Source organism: Centropristis striata, chromosome 24 (assembly GCF_030273125.1).
Source record: "Centropristis striata isolate RG_2023a ecotype Rhode Island chromosome 24, C.striata_1.0, whole genome shotgun sequence".
NCBI lineage: Eukaryota > Metazoa > Chordata > Actinopteri > Perciformes > Serranidae > Centropristis > Centropristis striata.
The window spans coordinates 12,415,688-12,438,229 of NC_081540.1; the positions used below are offsets into that span (position 1 = coordinate 12,415,688).

A 22,542-nucleotide genomic window follows, 5' to 3' on the forward strand; every position below is an offset into this window, starting at 1 on the left:
TATCTTGTACCTTTTGTCCAGGCTGATGTCAACTGCAGAAATCTACCACTAGATGGCAGCATTCAGCAGCTTCTAGGTGTTTTTCAAGGTGAAATTCAAGTTAAATTTGGGCCAAAATATTGTCAGAATTATTTAAGATGCCTCTTTTACTCAGAGTCTGATCCCTTTAAAAGAATATCCTTTTTCAGAATCCTTACTTCATCAAATGAAGTCATTGCTTTGGTTTTTTTCAGCAGCTTTGGGAAGACAGGCATGAAAGATTTAAGTCATACAAATATTTATTTTTATTTCTTCATTCATCATTTACAGTGACAAGCATTCAGCTTTAGAACAAACTTGATATTCTTCGTACTTGAAAAAATAATCCTGACATGAAACATTTGCAACACAAGTGAGGATTTAACATACAGGCAGCTCTTTTTCCCTGATTTAGGTCTCGGATACTCCTGATTTTAGTTCTTTGTTGAAGCTGCAGTGCTCCTTTCCATTTGATAAAATCTTTCACCTCTAGTTCAGTATCAGAAACTTCTTTGTCCTGTATTATTTACCCAAACCTCGAGGTATAATTTCATATTTTTTCTAACCCTGCTGGTGATTTCCTCTGAAAAACAGAACAAACAAGTCCGAATGCATGCAGAGTCCTAGCCGAACGCCGACATGGCCCACTGCTTGACGTCCGTGGGGCATTGTGGGTACTTCTGCAGGGCCTCCATGATCTGACTGTTGTCCAGCATGAGTCTCATCAGCTGGTACTCTCTCTGAGTTTTGGCCGAGGAGCTGTCGACGGGCCGGGTCAGCTCCAGCTGCTGGAGGTGCTCGAAGGCCTGAGGATGAATCATCGCCAAAGTCTTTAAAGTTGGGCCATTTGAAAAATCTTTTTAACATTTCTCTTTCTTTCTGAAAGAGCTAGAAAGCTTCTCAAACTTCTGAGATTATTTCTCTCCTTTTTCCTGCTGTTTGAGGTTTTTATATCGTCCCATATCACTAAGCCATGTTGCAAACCTCAAGATATCTGAATGAAAATGGGATCTGTGGTTCTTTGTGCACCCACGAGTCTCTCCTTTACGGACAAATATCCGTTATAACAAGCTACAGTCTTAATATGAAACAAAAATGAATTATTTTAACAAATTAACAGCACTATAGTATATTAACATGTTCTACAGGGGTCAGTTGAAAACTTTAATTTTCAAAAAAGTCAAATTTAAAACAGAGTGGAGTTTAAAACTACAGTCATGGACAAAATTATTAGACCACCCTTGTTTTCTTCAGTTTCTTGTTCAATTTCATGCCTGGTACAACTAAAGGTACATTTGTTTGGACAAATATAATGATAACAACAAAATAGCTCATAAGAGTTTAATTTAAGAGCTGATATCTAGCCATTTTCCATAGTTTTCTTGATAATGATTTTGGTTATTATCAATTGAAGAAAACAGTGGTCTAATAATTTTGTCCATGACTGTATATTGAATCATTTATCAGCAGGGAATAGGAGATTTTTAACAATCTCCACAGGATCTGAAACAGCAAAAAAAACCTCTTTAAATGCTTCATACCTTCATGATAACGGGCTGCTCAAAGTTGTACATGGAGTGTGACTTCCTCTGCAGGAACTTCTTAAACTCTTGAAAACAGAATATGTAGAAAAGTCAACCAATTATATACAATTAAAACAACATAAAAAAATATAAAATTTGGCTTATTATTTTGACTCACAACCAAGAGTTTATCTATCATTTTGAGCATCAACCATACCGTTGTGAACCATCTGCAGATTGAACGGCTCTCCTTCGTAGACGTCGTTGAGGTGTTTCATGGCGATGATGAGGCACAGCTCCAAGATGGACAGACCTAAAGAGAGAAAACATAAATAGAACACGTGTAAAATTATTGCTGAGCTCTAAAGACATGATGTTTTTTTATGATTTTTACCGTGCAGCATATTCGCCATGGCGTCGGCGAAACACAGTCTGCTGGCCTCCAGCACGTCTGCAGGTTTGATGGCAGGTTTGGTGACAGACACACGACTCAGACACAGCATCTAGAAGTAGACAGTTAATGTTGAGTAGAAGGATGTGTATAGTGTATAGTGTAGTTAGTTAGTAGGAACAGTGAAGATGAGCTGTGGTTTACCAGTAACATGTGCATTGAACGGAAGTCTTTGCTGGAGTTGAAGTGTCTCTCTAGAACTTCCTCCACTGGTTTGTCTTCACACAGTGTCTGTAGAATGAAACGTTTTTTCACTGCAATATATAAAATCTATAACATAAAGTCCTGCAGCTCTATAGAAGCAGCACAATCATGGCTAGAAGTGGGAAACGTGTTTTGTGCAGAATTATACAGTTATTACATCACAAAAAAGGCTGAAAGTTGAAATTCACTGATAACTTATTTTTTAAAAATTGGAATAATATTGAATTTATATATACACAGGTACATCTTCATTATCTGTAAGCCATAATCATCAAAATTACAAGAAAAACAGGCTTGATATATTTCACTATGTCTAATTAATCTATTTAATATACAAGTTTCACTTTCTGAAATGATTGACAAAAAATATTGAACTTTCTCATGATATTCTAATTTTTTTAGATGTACCACACTACTAACACTTTTCCAAGTGTTATAAATATTGAGGAAAAAATTTGAGGCTCTACATGTTATACTTTTAACTATTTACATTTTCCGTCCTCTCCACTCAGCTCTGTGTAAACAGCCTGCAGTTCTTTCTGATTTGCAGTGAATATTTGTCATGAATATAAATATATATAGCCATGGAAAAAATTATTAGACCATTGTTTTCTTCAATTTCTTGTTCATTTCAATATCTGGTACAACTAAAGGTACATTTGTTTGGACAAATATAATGATAACAACAAAAATAGCTCGTACGAGTGTAATTTAAGAGCTGATATCTAGACATTTACCATGGTTTTCTTGATTATAACCAAAATCATTATCAAGAAAACCATGGAAAATGGCTAGATATCAGCTCTTAAATTACACTCTTACAAGCTATTTTTGTTGTTATCATTATATTTGTCAAAACAGATGTACCTTTTAGTTATCATGTTTCCATGACTGTAGTCTCAGCATCAATAAAAATCAATCATGTCTTAACAATGTTGTTGAGGAGTGCAGCATTTAATGTTTTTAACAGGATTTAGCTGTTCCAAATGGTTTACCTGTGGCATGTAGAACAAAGAGATTTTGACAGAAATATCGCAATTTTAAGATTGGTTTTGGTTACTTTTCTGATGGAAATTTATATAACATAAGATTCCATGAGAGGACTGTCGGAAAGTTCAAATTCTGACCGTAATCCCTGTTGTTACAGTTGAAATCAATCAATCAAAATTAATCAAAACAAATAAATGGGGTATTTTTTGAAAATGAGGTTTCCATGTTGGGGTTCATAGGGTTAGTTCACCTTGATGCTGGCGTTCCAGTCCATGGCGAACTTGCCATCAGGAAAGTCTTCTGGCAGGCTGAGCTGGGTCCAGACCCGCTCCAGGTACTGGTCAAACGTGGGGCTGCTCAGCAGGTGGATCTGACGGTGGGAAAACCGAGACTTCACCCGCTTCTCCAGCAGCTCCAGAACATCCTGGATGTGAAAAAGAACAATCGAATCAAATCCACAAATATTCTATACATCCTGAAAGGTTGGGACGGTTGAGTGAGTGGGCGGGGCTCACCAGCCTGCAGGTAATGCCGACCACGGCGATGGGAGCCTGGGCAGACTGGGAGACATCAAACAGGTTGTAGAGCAGAGTCTGGTTCTTGTGGTGGGCGAACAGGTCGAACTCATCCAGGACGAACAGCACCGGGCGGCTGCTGCTGCGGTCGCCTGGACAGCAGAGAAACCAAGGTGTGAAACACTGAACCAAACATTTACAGCTTTACATTTAAATGATTCAATTCAAAACATTAGCAGTGATTTATATTTTCTAACCTTTCTTCAAGGCCTCCAGCAGGAAAGCCAGATTCTCTGCAAAACTTCCCTGTGAAGAAACACACATTTGTATTGAGCTTTAACAGTTTTATTGCATCAATCATTTTTAAACTATTAATAAAATATTTTCTTATGGAAGCTTATTTCTGCCAATCAGATGAAAAAAAAAAAATTTCCTACGCCAAAATACTGAGAAATAATGAATAATTGAAATAATGACTTGCTATTTTTAGATACTTTGTCATTATTTTGTAATATTAAGTCATTATTTTAATATATTAAGTTATTATTTTGATATATGGTAACATTTTAAAATATTTTGTCATTATTTTATCATATTTAGTTATTCAATTTCAATATTAAGTCATTATTTTGCACTATTCAGTAATTTTTTTACCATATTATGTTATTATTTTGAGGTTTTACGTTAGTATTTTGTGATATGTTATCATTTTTAAATAGTTAGTAATTATTTTACAATATTTAGTTATTCATTTTCAATATTAAGTTATTATTTTGAGATACTGCTGCATTATTTTTGCAATATTAAGTCATTATCTTACATTAAGTTATTATTTTTTGCCACATTAAGTCATTATTTAACAATGTTAAGTTGTTGTTTTTGCAATATCAAGTCATTCTTTTACAATAATGAGTCATTATTTTTGCTAAATCAAGTTGTATTTTGAGCTGCTAAGTCATTATCTTTGCAATATTAACATATTATTTTGCAATATATCGTCATTAATTTGGGGAAGTTTCCCATTACAGTGACCCACCGGATCTGTTTTTTTCCTCACTTGAACTCAACTTGAATCCTAACTTGGGAAAAAGAAAAAAAAATGGGCTTCAATACTTTCCAGATACTTACAAACACTTTGTCACCAACGACATTTTCCAAGTGAAGCTGCCGCGTTATTTCTTTTAGTGCTACTCGGTCGTCTGTCTGCAGGAGACCTACAGAGAACAGGAGAGAAGTGTGTCAGTTTATCTGTACTTGGAGACATTTCTAATAGTAATACAGTGAGAACTAACCCTTTAAATCAATCAATGTCAAGAAATCTAACTTTATTATTTTTAGAAATAAGAACAAGATTTATAATGCAGAGAGAGCCAAAATATATATCAATGACAGTGCACTTGCACAAGTTTCATTAGTAAAGTTCTTAGGTGTCTACATTGATGAAAAACTCTGTTATAAGAATCATTGTGTGTGTCTGTAAGAAGGTTTCAAAATCGTTGGGCATTATAAAAAGGGTTAAACACCATTTGAAAAAGAGCACACTTCTAACATTGTATTACAGTTTAATTTATCCTTACATATCTTACTATAATATAATTTGGGCGAGCACTTACCATATTTATTTACAGGCAATAGATTTCAGAAATCCTTTGTAAGAATTGCCACTAACTCTTCTTATGTAGCCCCAACTAAACCATTATTTAAACAATTGCAACTACATACAATTTATGAGGTCAATAAGTATCAAACAGGGGTTCTTATGTATAAAGTACTTTGCCTTCCTGCATCTTTACTTAACTTTTTTCTTAGTTACTTTGAGTTGAATTCTCATTATCATGCACATCTTACAAGAAGAAAGAATGATTTACATATTCCTTTCTGTAGGACCTCTGTTGCCAAATTCTCATTTGTTTATCAAGGTGCAGTGCTGTGGAATTACATAAAACATCTGACAGAATCATGTTCCTCTTTAAATACTTTTAAGACCAAGCTCAAAAAATCCCTATAGATGTTCTACACCTTTGTATTTGTTTTGTTTAAATTTTGTTTGTATTTTTTTATTTTCATCTAGCTATGTAATTTAAGTAAAGTATAGTTACTTATAGGTTTAAGAGGGAGGATCGCCTATATAAGCCCTTTGGGCTTTTTGATCTTTCCTGCATTTTCTTTTACTGTTTATTGTACTGTTATCTCTTAACAATTGTATGTTTTTTTTAAGTGCAAACAACAATAAATAAAATAAAATAAAAAAAATAGTAAAGTTACACAGTTGCCTGGGGTTGGTCGACCGCCATCTACTGTAGGAAATACATCGACTGTGGAGAAGTACCTCAGAAAACTACACTTAAAGAGATCCAAACTATCATTTAAATTCTGAATAATTAACATAAAGTTTGGTGAGGAATCAGAGGCTGTACCATTGAGATGAACCTGTAGCAGGTTTTTCTCTGCTTCTGTTTCCTCCAGCAGGTCTCTTAGCACACACTTCAGCAGCTGCAGACACAAAAACACAGACACCATCAGAAAACGCAACTCTCCCAGGATTAAACACACTTTCAACACAATTCATCATCTTCTCCAGCATGTTTTTTTACCCATAAGTTCATTTTAAGCATGTGTTCTGGCTGCAGAGGCTCACCATTGTTTTTCCTGCTCCTCTGGGACCCACGATTAGCACAGAGTTACTCTCCCCGTGGACGGCTGTTCGCTTCAGCAGCTCCAGAAGGTGTCTGAAAGTACACTGTGTTGACTACAATACCCATAATGCACCTCCAGTTGTGGTAAATAATGCGTTCTGTGGATAAATGTCTTGTCTTTTTCCTACTTAGAGCCAGTAAAAAATCTATTAATGAGTCTAAATGATTAAATCCTCAGTGTTGGAGGTGGATCTCTCTACCTGCTCCAGAGAGAACACCTGGGATGCTCCTGTGTCAGCTGGGACCTGGAGCTGTTCCAGCCTCCAAACTGGGACAGTGCTGTCAGCCAGGTAAGACTGAACTGGGTCACTGAGACTCACACGGAGTCCCAGTTTGTCTCTTTATTACAGATGACAAACTTACTCTAGTTTCTCTTTGAAAATTCAAGGATTTTCCTTTGTTTTTGTGACTCTAATATTCAACTTGCCCCTTCACAGGACACTATATCCATATTAAAAAAAGATTTTTCTTCACAGGGACATTTCTCCTGGCATTTTCAAACCATTCAAGAGATGTAAATTACCTACATTTTTATCTATACAATTAATCAAAAATATATATAGTGCATATTTGTTATTATTATTAGCAGTATTTTTAAGAAAAAGAAGAAATATAATAAAGAAAATATAATACAAGCTTGCAAAATTACAATAAAAGTATACAATAAAGACAAATAAATGCATATATTCATGTCAGCATAAATTAACATCTTAAAGAGACTTTTGACAAAGATATTATTTTTATAACATTTATTGACACACTTTATTTGAATTTTACTGCAATAGTTTTTTATGACTTTGACAGTTGCAGTGCTTCACTCTTATTTTTTTCTTCCTATTTTTTTTTTTAGAAGTTCATAAATTGTATTGCTCTTAATATGTTTATTGTGCTTTGTAGGCAAATTTATCATAGGTGAAAACTTATTATTCTTGGCAATAAACCCTATTCTGATTCTGATAATTAAGTAATTAATTAATTTAATTATTCATTACATTCACATTTGGGGGTTTTGGACTGTTGGTCGAACCGAAAATACTATTTTAAGGTATCAGCTTGTGCTTTATGAGCTTTTTAACCATTTTCTGACATTTTAAAGACCAAATAAGTAACTGAGAAAATAGTTCGCAGGTTATCAAAAATTATAATAGCCATTTCCAGACCTGTAAATAATATGCTTTTCTGCCTTTTTTTAGCTCCTATAACTTATATGAATACACATGACATCAAATTATTATCATCAAGTTATTATTTGAGGATGTGTTTATAAGTTTAATAGCATAATTAGATCAAATTTCTCAACCACATGAATTAAATTATTACAGTTGGGTAAAAAAAAAAAAAGAAAAGTAACATCAAAATTATAATACTTCAAACTGGCATTGATGAAATAAACCTACTTGTGTTGAGCTTCCACTCCCTCCAGCCTGTCAGGGAGCTGCTGATGGCAAAGCCGCTCCCTTAAAATCTCCTGAAGCTGAAAAAGATGAATAAAAAACATTAGAGTGGCACATATCAACATAAACATTTTGCTGGCTTTCTGATACTAACCTTTGTTATGCATTCTCCCACTGGCAAATGAGAATCTTTCATCTTCCTCTTACTCATGTTGTGACGTAAACTGCAAAACATGAAGTTCATTAGTTAAAATGCATAACATCTGCATTTTTAACCAGAATGTGCTGCAAGGACTTGCAAGTGTCCTAAATAGCATCCATAGAAAATAAAATAAACTACTTCAATATGTTTTTTTTATTCCATTAAGCGGCCCCATAATCAGAGCAATTTTATCCAAATACTCTGCAGGCAATGCTTTTTCTTTCTGTCTCATCATAAGCAGCTGCAAAGCAAAAATGCTTTAACATCGTGGCTCATATCCCCGCAGCTGACACTGTCTTAAATGTTGACAAGTTCACGCCGAACTCCAACCAAGTATTCGTCAAAACACGATATTCTCGCTTTATGGCAAATGTGCATTCATGTTGTAACATTAAATCAGTTTAATAATAAATAAGGACAGATAAACATTCAATTCGGCATACACAGATGCAATGACAAGCGTCTATTTCAATACAAATTACACTTTAATAACTACCACAGACCCGTGTTTACAATGTTGGCTGAATCTTTACCAGATCACGTAAATCCCTGAAGCTTTAGTGGATGCTTTACATGCCGAATTATAAAGCGGGTCGTAATTATTCAGAACCGGTCACAAGTTGTATACAATATTCCATGAGTATTTGCTGGAAATCAATGAGTCGCAAATCTTCCATATTTTACGAATGGAGTTTGGTGCCGCTTCCTCTCCACATTGAGCTCAACGTCACCGGGGCTCGGTAGCAGCACGCCGCAGCACACGTTACCTCAGCGAGGTGAGCTTACTTTGATTATGTAAATATATTAACGTTACTTTGTCTAACAATGTTTACATATCAAACAACGAAACATACCTGGAATAAACTGTAATTCGCCGGTAGAGGAGTCTCAATCTTCGCGGGAATACTGTTCCGCCAACAATGACGACTTCCGGCTTTGATGGATTCTCCGGCTCTGATTGGCTGAGGTTCGGAATAGAATGGAATGGAATGCAATATAATGGAATAGAATCGAATATGACGGAATAGAGTTGAATAGAATGAAATATAATTCAATATAACAGAATAGAATGGAATGGAATGGAATATAATTGAATAGAATGGAATAGAATATAATTGAATAAAATGGAATATAATGGAATATAATGGAATAGAATGGAATAGAATAGAATTGAATAGAATGGAATAGAATAGAATGAAATAAAATGGAATAGAATTGAATAGAATGGCATATAATGGAATAGAATTGAATTGAATAAAATGGAATAGAATGGCATCGAATGGAATATAATTTAATAGAATGGAATGGAATTGAATGGAATATAATACAAATGCACAGTCACACAGCTAATCACAATTTCTTATATACTTTAAAATATATATATTAATAATTATAATAACACTGAAGGACAATCAATAATTATAATGAAAAAGGGCAAGCAAAGAGTAACACAGTAGGGTTTTTTCTACTATTTTTAGCTGTTATTTTTGAGTATGTTTTAAGATGTATCCTGCACTGTAAATAAAACATTTACTATACATTGATATATGCACTTTTTTTCCATTAACTTTATTTGGGTAGGAATGTTAAATAAAATTTTCATATTTCAAAATTAAAAAAAAAATCTTTTGTCTGTAGCTTATAATACCACCTCATTGTCTTCATTAGCAGTTGGTGGTGTGGCAATAAAAAATAAAAATGTCTTTGAAATGATGATATCCACAAGCATTTTCAGGCAGTTAAACATCCAACATGCAAGCCTAAGTTTAAACTGTCTAGAGAAATAGTATTTGACAAGTTATTTTCAAATATATTATGTAAATAATCTGAATAGCATCCATGTTTATATTTCTAATGTTTAACCCGTATCATACACTTTATATTCTTTAAATGTTTCACATGTTTGGAAATAACAAATTCTGCTCTGGATTATAATCAAATTTGGGGTTTGATTTATGGCATTTCAAAAGATGATACTGATTGCCCTAACAGAGGCAATTATATGTAATTATAGATTGATTTTCTTTAAGATCTGTAAAGCCATAACTGCCACCACTGCTCTGATTTTGGTAAATTTAGGAGGGGTGGTTCATCTGAATGGCTGCATCTCATCTTTTATTTGCTCACAATGATGATAAAGCTCTGGAGATACTTAAACACTTCCTGTGGCTTTTGGTTGCCTGGTGAAAAAAAGCATAATAAACCACCAGATATCTCGCAAATCGTCTCCCGGTCTCCGCTCACATTTAGCCTGTCACATTATTCTAAAATACGGCCCTCTGCTCACACATTCAGCTCTGTGTTTGTCCTTAAAAATACATGAAGCGGCCCTTTTACAGCCGCCATACACTGAATTAATTCAACATCTCCTCAGATTTGACCTTCACACAAAACTCAAGCATTTGCACCCTGAGCTGCATCTCCTTTTTACTTCAGATGACTGAATGCTTCAATATTTGAGCTTTTATTACCTTTATTTATTTAGGAAAGTTATTCTGCTGAGCATCTGTTTATGCATCAGTACAGCTTTGTTTCAGATTTTCATATCTTCATCCATTTAAATACATCTGAATAATATCTGAACTGTCCAAAATACAACACTGATAGTGATATTACAATTATGTGTTTGTTTATATTCCTGAAAAATAATTTAAGTTTTTCTTTTTTTACATCTTACATTTCATAATGGTTGATTAATTGCTAGACGTGATCCAGCCGGTGTTAAAAGTTTTAAATTGAAAACTTCAATGTAATTAATTATCGACATTACAGCAATTTGCAGCTAATAGTATTAATCTTGTTAACACAATATGCCTCATTAATATGAAACAATACCTCCAAGCAATTAGCAAAATAACTGCTGTTAATGGGATTATTATTCGTGGGTTTTCATTACATTAGCAAGGGGGATTTTTTTTAACCCTGACAATGAATATATTTTCACATCATCAGGTATCATTTCTGTTCTGTTCTTTCTATTATTATTTAACTGAGTCTTATGTGCTGTGTTTTTAATGAACCACACTGGTGGTTTAAGCAGAACTGCAAAATGGATTCAAAAGCATCCTATTTTAAATTTAATTTGTAATCATTTTTATTATACATTTCTTTCTTTATTAAATTTTAGTATTTTTATTTTTCATTGTATTTTTTTCAATTTATTTATGCTTTTTGGGCTCTATCATAACTTGATTGTATTTAAATGTTTTCCTTTTCTTAAATTGTCTTACTCAAATGTTCTACACAGACTTGTCTTAATGGTTTCTAGTTATCTCATTATAATAGATGTATTATGCACAGGCTTGAACATGACATGACTTAAGATCATGCATGTTTTTATTTTTGACAAAAAAATGCTGTTTTATATTAAATAAATGAAAAGAAAACCTCTGTTTGATTGCTGGTGTCATTTGTTGTTTTGATCTATCACCACTGTTCTGTCAGAAAGACGCCCTCTGATCTGTAAAGCTAAACCCAAAAACTACAACCACAAAGACCCACTCGTTACTGAAGCTTTAAAAAAAAGTGACATTGCAGGCACCTCTGTTTGGATATGACTGAGTTTAAATTTAATGTGTAGATGTTGTAAATATCTGTAAAGATTTGACAAAAATTGTCTATGTCAGGTCTGTATGTGGCCTTTTTCTTAAAAATCAATTGCATTAATGTTCTCATTATTAATGTGAATGTTTTTGAAAAGGCCCAAACATACCTAATTACATCAAATTTAATATGAATGCACTGCTTAATTTTAATGCATTTTTATGTATTCAACGTAGTTGCTGTTTTCTAGGATTTTTCACCCTGCCAGAAATAAAAGTCAACATATATCTGTAATTTGCATCATTTTCAGCATCATCACAATAAAATAACTTTTATTTAGCCATCAAAAGCGATAACAGAATAAGAATAAGGTTTATTGTTTTCACTTACAAGGAATTGGAAGGTGCAACCTGATAATCTCACATGTCATTATCATATGTTTTGTCACAGGACAAAAGTCAAATAAATTATATCACAAACAAATTAGCTATTCTTTAGTTTGCCGATGTGAGCTGAAGCTCCCCTGAGGAGCCCCTGGAGACCCCCAGAACCCACTGGGTGTGGTGTGGTCATCGAAGTGGTGCCAAGTTATAAGTATCTAGGTGTATACCTGGATAATAAGTTGGACTGGTCCCTAAACACAGACGCTCTCTACAAAAAGGGGCAGAGCCGCCTCTTTTTCTTAAGGAAGCTCAGATCTCTTGACATCTGTAATAAGATGCTGCAGATGTTTTATCAGTCTTTAGTGATAGTGTGTTGTTTTATGCTGCAATCTGCTGGGGAGGCAGCATCAGACAGACTGGTCTAAAGAGCTGGTTCTGTGGTTGGAGCCAGGTTGGACACACTGGAGGAGGTGGTGGAGAGATGACCTGTCAACATGTTCGAGGCCATCCTGAAATACCCGGATCATTCGCTATACAAAACCTTTTTGGACCAAAAAACAGCAGTGGATGGCTCCTCTCTCTCTGTTGCAGGACAGAAAGATACAAAAGATCCTTCGCTCTTACAGCCATCAGTCCGTCTCATTCTTCCAGAGATTCTACCAGACTAACTGAATTTCCCCCCGGGGATAAATAAAGTAATTTTGATTTGATTTCTGCAAACCCACTCTTCCGTGTTTATCATGCATAGGCTTAATAAACACATCCAGGTGTTCCTCCTTCATTTTATATTTTCCCCCCCAACTTTTTTGCCATGTAGGGCTCATGTCTCAGAGCCAACGTGCATCACCTCTCCCATCTGCTGGCTTGCCCTTGCCGCGCATGCGCAGTGCGGCTCTCCATCATTTCCAATATCCCAGTGTAGGAGAACCAGCAGAGGCAGAGAACTAATGGGTAGGCTTCTTATTCTTATTTTTATAAAGGTCAGAAACGCGCTGATGTGCTCTGGTTTCACTGTTTCAGCACCGAGGTGCATTCGCCGGGATGCCCTGGGTAAAAACGGGGCTGTTTACGGTTTGATTTGACGCAGACAGAAACGTTAGAAAGCGTCTCTCTCTTCTTCTTCTTCGCTCTCTCTCTGCGACGGGTTTCCACGGCTAGCATGCTAAGCTAACCCATGCTAACTCGGCCCTGGCCCTGGCCTTGCCTGGGCTCGAAACCTTAACGCGGGGGCCTAGCTGCTTTTTACTTCGACACATTTGAAGTCGGAATCGGGGGTTGCGGGTCCCCCAACGTGCGGTGACGGCTTGCCAAATAAATAAAACGCTAAACGATTATTAGCGTAGCCGTAGCTCGCCCGCTAATTCATTTTGGTTACAACAAGCTAGCTGGTGAGCTAACTATCGGTAGCTCAGACAGCTGACGGCTGGCATGCTAACCCCCAGCTAGTTCAGATGCTGTGCATCAAAAAGCACAGTCAGACAGGACTGATCCCGCTTGTTGACACGGTCACTTTCCATCGCAGAGGCCCACAGACGGAGGAGCTCCAGCCGCACGCCTCGCCCCTTCACAACCCCAACATTTAACGCCACACGTCCGTCGCTAAAAACGTTTATAAAGCAACACTTGGCACAGTTGATAGGCTAATGTTCTCCAAGCTAATTGGCTATCAGCTAAGCACCTATGTTTGCTTTGGTATTGTACACAAGCGGTTGTCATGTTCGCCAGTTTTTAAGGGTAGAAGTCTCAGCGAGCAACTTGTGCAGCTGTCAACTTTGAAGGCTGCTGCAGGACAATTTAGCCATAGAAGCTAGCCTTAGCCAGCTCCATGGGGTTACAGCAAGATTTCAATGCTAGGTGGAGAATAAATGGGTTTTTAACCTTTGAAGTCCAGGAGATTTTGGTTCAAATTTGTCAACTTCATATGCATTCGTTTCTGTCTCTGTTTAGCATCTTTCAGAGCCATTACATCACATGCATGGCTCCTTTTTCTCCACACAAACTTGGCTATCAGTCAGATTTTTCATTTTATATTAATTAACAAAGTATAAAGCTGCCAGGAACCCAAAATACTAACATTTATTTAAACACACAAAAACAGCAGAAAAATAATAAATAATAAAACTACAAAACAGTCTATTTGCATGTAAATTAAAAATAGTAGTAGTTTTCATTGTGGAAAGAAAATTCACAAATTAAAAATGGTCTAGAAACATAAATGGCACACTGTGAAAGCTCCTATGATTGCACTTTCAACTGGCTTTCTCAGCTTGTCTACATATGATATATAAATAAAGTTATTACTGCAAATCATGTGTATTTTAAATAAATAGATGGACTCCAGAGGGTTAATCTAGTCTAAAGGAGCAGTAGGTTAGTGAGAGGAGAGCAGGACATACTGCTGTACCATTTTGGTGTTGCACGCTTTGACCTATTCCTTTTCATCATGCCTATATGACTATATGAAACAAACAGTGCATGCTTTGTGCAGGTAACTGGCATTTCTACCTACTTTCACTTAATTTGCGATATATTATTTATTATTTATATATTATTTGCGAGCATATTACAGACCCTGGCCACAAATGCGTTTTTGTAACTCTGATCATAAGTGGACAGATGCCTTGTCAACATTATTTTGATATAGCACTATTTGTATTCAAGGTGACACACCACAGTCCTCAAATTTAACTGTGGCAGAACAAAAATTTGTATTTTTATGGTTTAACACCAGCCCAAAATCTGACCATAAATAGTCCCTTGAATGAATCTGGTAAATTCAATATAGTACAATATATTTATTTTGCACAGACTTGGAAATAGTTTGAATATGAACAGACAATTCATCACAGTGAAGCTTGCAAATGTTTTGATTTTTGACAAAATGCATGGTATTATATTGTAATTAGAAGACTGAATGGTTATTAAGGGACATTAAGTCTGATGATCCTTCTGTTGAAAAGATGTTAAATGCATGCTTTATGCAGTTAAGCTACATAGAAACCTATTCTCCACTCTTGCTTTAGTTGACAACATATTAGACCCTGTTGTCTTGGCACTAAATGCATTTTAAGAGATCTGATCACAAGAGGACAGCTCCAAATGCAGATATATATGCACCAAAAATGCCCTCGGAATTCATGCTTGGAAGTAGTGAGGGGCAGTTGTGACCATAATGCCCCGAACTGCCTTGTCAACCTTATTTTGATATAACTATCTATACTCAAGGTGACACACCTCAATCCTCTGATTTCACTGTGTTGCTGGACACAAATTTGTATTTTCTTCTGTTTAGCAGCAGCGCAGCAGATAAATCTGACGATAAATGGTCCTTTGAATGCATTTGAGGTATAACAATACAGGACAATATTTATTATCCACGTACTTGAAAATAACTTGAATATGATCAGGTAATCCATCACAGTGTAGCTTGCATATGCTTTTTCGGTTGATGCACTTCATGGTATTATATAGTTATACTACTTTAAAAAATCATTAAGGGGCATTTGGAGCAGTCATCCTTCTGTTGAAAATGTGCTAAATACATGCTTAATGCAGGTAACCTGCATTGCTACCTATTCTACACTCTTGCTTTATGTGAAAGCATATTACAGACACTGTTCTCTTGGCATTAAATGCATTTGTAGAGATCCAATCACAAGAGGATAGCTCTAAATGCAGATATAAATGCACCAAACATGTCCAGGGATCCATGCTTAGAAGTGATGAGGGGAATTTGCGACCATAAACGTGCCTAAGACTGCCTAGTCAATTGTATTCAAGGTGACACACCACAATCCTCTAATTGAACTATTATTCTTTTTTTTTCTGTTTAACAGCAGCCCAACAGATAAAAAAATCTAATGTAAGACAAAATTGCACCATAAATGGTCCCTTGAATGCACCTGAGGTAATACAATACAGTATAATATATTTATAATGCACAGGCTTGAAAATAGCTTGAATTTGAGCAGGCGAGCCGTCACAGTGAATCTCATGTATATTTTTATTTTTTGACGAAGTACATGGTATTATATAGCAATTATAATACTTAATGGTCTGATCGTTTGATGATCCTTCTGTTTAAAATGTGTTAAATACATGCTTTATGCAGGTGACCTGCTACCTATTCCCGTCTCTTGGCACTAAATGCATTTTAAGAGATCCGATCACAAGAGGACAGTTCCAAATGCACATATAAATGCACCAAAAATGCCCTGGGAATCCATGCTTAGAAGTGTTGAGGGACATTTGTTACTATAAACGTGCCCCAGACTGCCTTGTTGAGCTGTATATTGAGCAACCTACATGATTAAACTGCTAAATACCCTCTGTGTTCAGGGTAACATGTAATAGCATCACAGTCTTTTTTTAATCCTTTTAATATACCTGTGTGGCCAAACAAATTTGTGTTTTGTTCATGGATGCACAAGATATATTTAGCTGATAAATTATTTGCAGATAATTTAATTAATTAAAATTAATCATATTAAATTATACCTGACAGAAAGAGCAAAGTAGCATAGCTGTCTCCAACCTCTTTTCAATGTCTTTATTAAGCTTAACAGTATAGTAGTATCCAGTATTTGATCCATTAACATGTCTGATTTGACAGATTATATCTGAATTATTATTTATTATTAAATGCAAACATGTAAAATTGTCTGTTATATTATTAGTATCATACATACCTTATTTATTTATTTTGTTCAACAGCACTACAAGAAATATTTGTCAAATATGAGAAGACTCGGATCATAAACAGTCTGAGATAAAAACTGATTTTTGATGCATGTCAGTTGGATATAAACACAAGCTTTTTCAGCAGTAACCCATTGTGTGACAAATTATTTAGGACCTTGAATAACATTAAGTCGGGACTGCTTTGAGGCAGATTCAGGGTTAACCCATTTTTTATCCATGTCTTTTAAAGTTGCACTGGACTGGAATGATTTGATGATGCAAAGTAAAAATATTGATATATATGATCATCTTTAGGATATGCCTTTATATTGAAATTGACACGTAAAATGTATTATTTTTTACCAAAAAATAGATATATATCAAATATTGTTCACTACTTAAGTATCATTTTGAGTTACTTCTTTATACTTTATCTCTGTTAATATTCAGAGGGAAATATTGCACATTGCTCCACTACATGTATTTAATTCATTTTAATTACAGACACACAAATGGTGTTAAATGGACCTAAATCGGCTCAGTCGCAGGCCCCTGGGATGAATTGAAATGGTATTGTAGCAGACTTTGTGATCTGCAAATATCTCCATTCTCCAAAGAATTGACATATTATGTCCTAGCTGACATTATGTTCCTTTGATTTTACAGGTCTGAAAAAAAGGCTTCTTCTTACTAGAGCTATTTATTTGGCACTCATTGGAATGAAGGCCTCTGGCTGGTACAGGGCTAAAGTTTCTACAATGCAAATGCTGGTAAACTTGTGTTCTCCTATAGTCATCATTTCAGGATCTTGTTCAGATCTGTATCATGAGTCAGCAGGTAAAGTTTACCAGCTGCTGGACCAGCTAGTAGATAAAAAGTTTGTTTGCGTGCTCTGCTGAGGATGAGTCAGGACAATTAGACGTGACTGTGGGTTGGATAGTCCTAAATTACAGACAGAGTCAATTCCAGACGTTAAGCTTCCCTTCCTTGATCACTACAAGGATGTATTAAATACACTGTAAAAGAACAAATATCACAATACAAACCACTTTAATGAAACCAGACCAGTAGAGAAGGAAAGCTACTTCTTGACCTTGTAATGAGATGTGCACAGGCTACTTTGTCTGATCATATTCTTTCAAGTTTGGATATTCAGAGAGCTCATATTCATTTACATAAGCTGCCATCCTTAATGGACTGCAAATTCAGTTACTCAGGAACCTTTGGCTGCAGTTCCACTTGTCATTTTGATGTGATTTCTTATCTAAAACAATTTTTTTCTCTTTTCTTTCTGAGACCGCATTGCTGTAAGTCTCCAGCGGCTGTATTTATGTCTTTTCCTGCATTAACTCTTGCTCCATACTGCTTGTATGAACTTTGCAGCTGGATAGAGTCCAAGCTGTGTAGAATTCCCTTCACATGCAAGGCATTTTTTTCCTCCTAAAATATGTTTCCAGTGGTGCCGTGTCTTTCTCTCAATATTAAACGGGCAGGAAAACAAGAAATATGTTTCACTTTTCATCTTTCACCTTTTCAAATAGGTCAGATGTACCTTCCCAGGTGCCACAAAATGTACGACAGTCGCGCTATTTTTGCATCTTGTCTCGAATTGCAGACATCAGTGACTCTGCAGTGACGTCAGGCTCCATGTTACTATCCTTGTCCCTTATTAAGGGCATTCCTCCTCAACATCATTTGTGATGGCAAAAACAACAATGACAACAACAGCATACGCTGTGACCAAAATGAGGACACAGGGTACACTTTATCATGGGATTCAATTCAGGGTCCACTTCCAAATTATCCTTCTATGTTTATTATTTTAAGGCAGTCAAACATTTTTTTGTCTTTGTAAGCGATGTTACGCCTTCTTGGCACATAACCTACATGAGCTATGGTTACTGATTGTGATATCAATGTATGCATCAAGCTTGAAACATCATATGATTTCTTTTAGTCTTTTCTTTAAGAATCGTTGGATTTTCAACCTACATGCAGTTCTGCATATTACACATACTTAACTGCAGTATACCTCCTAATTGTGAGGTATTTAAAGCTGGGGTTGGCACTTTTCTGGAGAAGACCCAAAAAAAGCCAGAATTAAATAAATACAGCCCTTCTCCTGCAGCTTTCTCCTGTCTATCCCAATAGACCTAGAACAGTTACCTGTGAGAGTACTAGTAATATCCTCGTACTGTCCGTCTATCTTCTCACTTTGGCTTTGTCTTGCCTGAAACAGATTTGATGCAATGTTAATCATAAACTACTAAAATAAAAGCAGTAACCTCCTTATACCTCCACATTGACGAAATTTTTTGAGGCATTTTATGGCTTTATTTTTCAGATTTTTCGAGAGAGCATAGGTCAATTAAATGTAGCAAACATGTCATAACCGTTTGTTTGTCTTAATCTACCCTAAAAGTCCCTCGGCTACGTGCAGCTATGTACGTAGTTTAAAGTTAAGTCGTACAGTTGTAGCTGGTCCATCGTCATCATTGCCACCTGCAACAAAACCTCACAAAAGCCTTGTGTCGCTCTTCCACCATCCTTAAGATGTTTCCAGTGTGTCATAATTTAATTCACACTGCATTTCTGGTCGCCTTTTATGTACCCGCAATGCCCTGAGTTCAACCACCTCTCTGTCCCTTTTCCCCATGCCTGCCTGTCTGTCTGCCTTGTTGTTGCTGCTGTGAACAATAAATGTGAAAAGGCCAAAAACATCGTCTTAAAAAAAGATCAGTCTGCAGTAAAAGGTTACAGATTAGCAGGTACCATATGTAATTTGGACCTACTAGTTCTTGAGAGTCAGGAAATGGTGGAGAGAGATGGGCAGTAAAATGGTGAGAGCTGAGATTTAAATGTGTGCTTTCACATTAGCAGGGTGGCAGATTTAGATAGGGTTGCTTTGCCAAAGGTTAAGATGAAAACATTTGGCTGTGGCACCTATGTAATTTTTAATCAAAATGTCTTTGATTTGAATCTGGTCCAGGACTTTTGCTGCACCTCACTCCTCTTTCTCTCCATATCTCTTCCTGTCTGATTCAAGCTAATAAAAACGACAAAATACAGAGTTGAAACCTTAAAATTAGAGGTTAACCACGTGTCACAGCAGCATCTCTGCATGAAGCACTTGGAAAAATAATTTGTTTTTTCGTCCAATGAGAAAACAACAATAGAAATTATGTTTTCTCTGCGTTTTGCTCTGGGAAATGACATTTTAATGATGGCGGTGGTTTCTCTGAGAGGAATCTACGCACCTCTCCTGAGATGATGAGGTGCGACTGTTGCTGCTGCGTATTTTCCAGATAAACAGCATACGTTTAACTGCTGCCTCATTTTTACTGTGCCAAGGGTAGCGCTACCCTCCTTACCTCTCTCCCTCTCTTCCTCTGTGGTGGTGTCACTGGGTTCGGTCTCAGCAGCTCACAGGGCAGTTATGAGTCAGCAGCACCGGCGGCTGAGAGGAGGCTTTGCATGGAGCTCCATCACTCACATACTGAGTTCAGCCCGATTTTTACCAGCTTTAAAGGGCTTCTACCACTGTTTGAAATGCACTGTCTCAGAGAGGGGGATATACTGCCAATTTTGCTGCATAAAAAACATCTTTTGTTGTCTATCCTCGGTGTCGTATTTTCATGACACGATTGTGATTTCTAAATAGGCTATATTATGTTTTTTATTAATGTTGCATGCAGTGATATTCTTCAAGCTCAGCTTTTGGGCTGATTAAGAGGTTTCTTGATTTGATCAGTGTCGGGTAAAAAAAAAAAGCCTGATCCTGATGTTGGGATTAGGGTTGGGCCGGTGTAAAAATTTTCAAACTGGCACTTGACTCAGCAGCCATTTGAATGTAGAGACTACAGTCAGTGGTATTAAGTCACCTCTGAGCAAGTTTACCAACTGCATAGTAACTTGAAAGTCACTCAGAGGTATTTCATAATCTATTTAGGCGTACACTGAAAAAAATAAAACTGAAGAATAGGTTTTTCCTTATAAATTAAACATGGAACATGGTTAGCTTACTTATTTCAAAAGCTTTCATAATTCTTTCTTTCTTTGTAGATCCCAGGAGGGTCGATCAGGTAACAATAAATGATGCTGAACCCTTAATCTGGCCAAACAGCAAGATCGTCCGTTCATCCATCCATTCGTAAAATTATTATTTAAGAATTTAGAACTAGAATGAAGTCTTCATTTTAAGTAGTTGGAACCCATACATTCTGTGGTGTGGCAAATTTCAGCGTGTAATATTCATGTAAAAATCAGTTTGATGGAGAAGAGTGGTGGCATTTTGCACAACTAAATGCTTCCACGATGGGTATCGAATACAGTTTTTGAAATAATACCTATCCCAATTTTCCAAGCAATTATTCACATAGAGAACAGCCTTAAACAACGTAAAGGGTTGCATTGGTGCATTTTCCTTTTAGTAAAACAATGGAAATAATTAGTTGTAAATCAAAAACACTGGTGTCAAAATTGTAAGAGCTTTCACACCATTAGTCCTCCGTCCCCAGAGCAGATAAAATTATGGACTTTTACTAATGCAAAACAAATTGATCGCATTGACCATTAATTCATGTGCATTACTCTTCTGTTCTTCCCTCACAGGAACCATGGGAATACCACTACCCAACTGCGTTGTTTGGGAACCAATATGTTAAACATACTCTACTCGTCTGACTGAGGGACTGTATCCCGGGCGGCAAAAGACGAATAAAAGACTTTCCTGTGAAAGCACAGCGACTCCTGATCCCGACTTTTTCAGCCAGCATCTTCCCGAGTCGGATGGCTCTGAATGACAAGATGCAGTAATGGAGGTCCATGCACTGTTCAGCACTGTAGCCATGAAGCAGTTGAAAGGGTAGGGTCTGCTGTGAGCTCGCCTCACCCTACCCGACCACCCACCTACCACCCCATCAGCTCCACCTGAGAGCTTACGTTGAAGCATACCCATCTCCGTAACCCTCCCACCACCTCCACCACCACGGCTTTGGAAGACGAACATGACGTGCATTGCGAAGACACTGGTTGATGTCTGATATATATACCTCTGAGGTGTTGAGCGTAAAACCAGTGGAGCAATGAATGGCGGAAAGGACTGTGAGGCGGGAGATGAGAGGCAGGCCGTCCCTGTCCAAGTCCCCATTGGCTGGCAGCGGAAGGCGGAGCACAGCGGAGGGGTCATATACATAAGGTGAGAAAAAGAGCAAGAAAGCCTGCTTGTCTGGTTTTCAAATAGTAGGAAAATAGTAAGAAATGCCAATGACCTCTCCAGATTGCTTTTTTGTCTCAACAACCAAATATATTTAAATATTAAATTGCCCAGTAATAGCAGCACATTTTCAAATTAACACATAATCACATCACATCGTGATCAGTTGTGGGTACTTAGTGAAGCTGGCCAAGAAAATTAGACAAAATTGTGCTTTTTTGCCAGATTTTGACAAAGAATGGCCATGCCAATTAAGCTCACATCATTTTTACATCTTCAGATTGCTCATTTTGTCTCAACAATGGTCCAAAATCCAATCCAAATATATTTAGTTAGCAATGATGTAAATAAATCCGCACACCAAAGAAGCTGAGACCAGAAATTGTTTAACATTTTGGCAATAACAATATAATCAAGGATAAAAATTGCAGTTTGATTTATCAGAAAATTGTTTAATCTCTTCATCAACTGCAGAAAAAAATACTGCAAAGCACATCTTCCTGTGTTTACCAGAAATATGCTCATAAGGTTCTTGGAAATAAGTCATTAAGCATGAAGAAAAACATAAAAAATGACTAATCCACTAAATAAATCTTAGTCCACTAAGACCAAAAATCCTCTAATGTGCACTACAGCATATTTGATCCGAATGATATAGATCTTAATTATTTCATTTTAAAAACATTTAAACATCTAATATTTATATTTAGTAGTTTCAGTAGGTTGGT

The 22,542-nt window shown here is 36.3% G+C and overlaps 2 protein-coding genes across 2 annotated transcripts in view; one reads left to right on the forward strand and one right to left on the reverse strand.

Moving 5' to 3' along the window:
- Window positions 1-266: 266 nt before the first annotated feature.
- On the reverse strand, window positions 267-8,904 carry orc4 (origin recognition complex, subunit 4). Its single transcript, XM_059328054.1, has 14 exons — window positions 8,848-8,904; window positions 7,946-8,015; window positions 7,795-7,871; window positions 6,340-6,430; window positions 6,119-6,194; window positions 4,830-4,915; window positions 3,959-4,007; window positions 3,702-3,853; window positions 3,437-3,610; window positions 2,137-2,223; window positions 1,936-2,044; window positions 1,759-1,854; window positions 1,560-1,627; window positions 267-824 (listed from the first exon to the last, which is right to left on the reverse strand). Exons 2-14 carry the CDS (start codon window positions 8,000-8,002, stop codon window positions 642-644), a joined length of 1,305 nt encoding a protein of 434 aa, XP_059184037.1. The 5' UTR covers window positions 8,003-8,015; window positions 8,848-8,904; the 3' UTR covers window positions 267-641.
- A 3,913-nt stretch (window positions 8,905-12,817) lies between these two features.
- Window positions 12,818-22,542, forward strand: part of LOC131962777 (methyl-CpG-binding domain protein 5-like) — a 29,863-nt gene continuing 20,138 nt past the window's right edge. Inside the window, exons 1-2 of the mRNA XM_059327840.1 lie at window positions 12,818-12,870; window positions 21,211-21,796. Coding sequence (XP_059183823.1) covers window positions 21,684-21,796 — 113 coding nt within the window. The 5' untranslated portion in view covers window positions 12,818-12,870; window positions 21,211-21,683. The remainder of the gene's footprint in view (window positions 12,871-21,210; window positions 21,797-22,542) is intronic.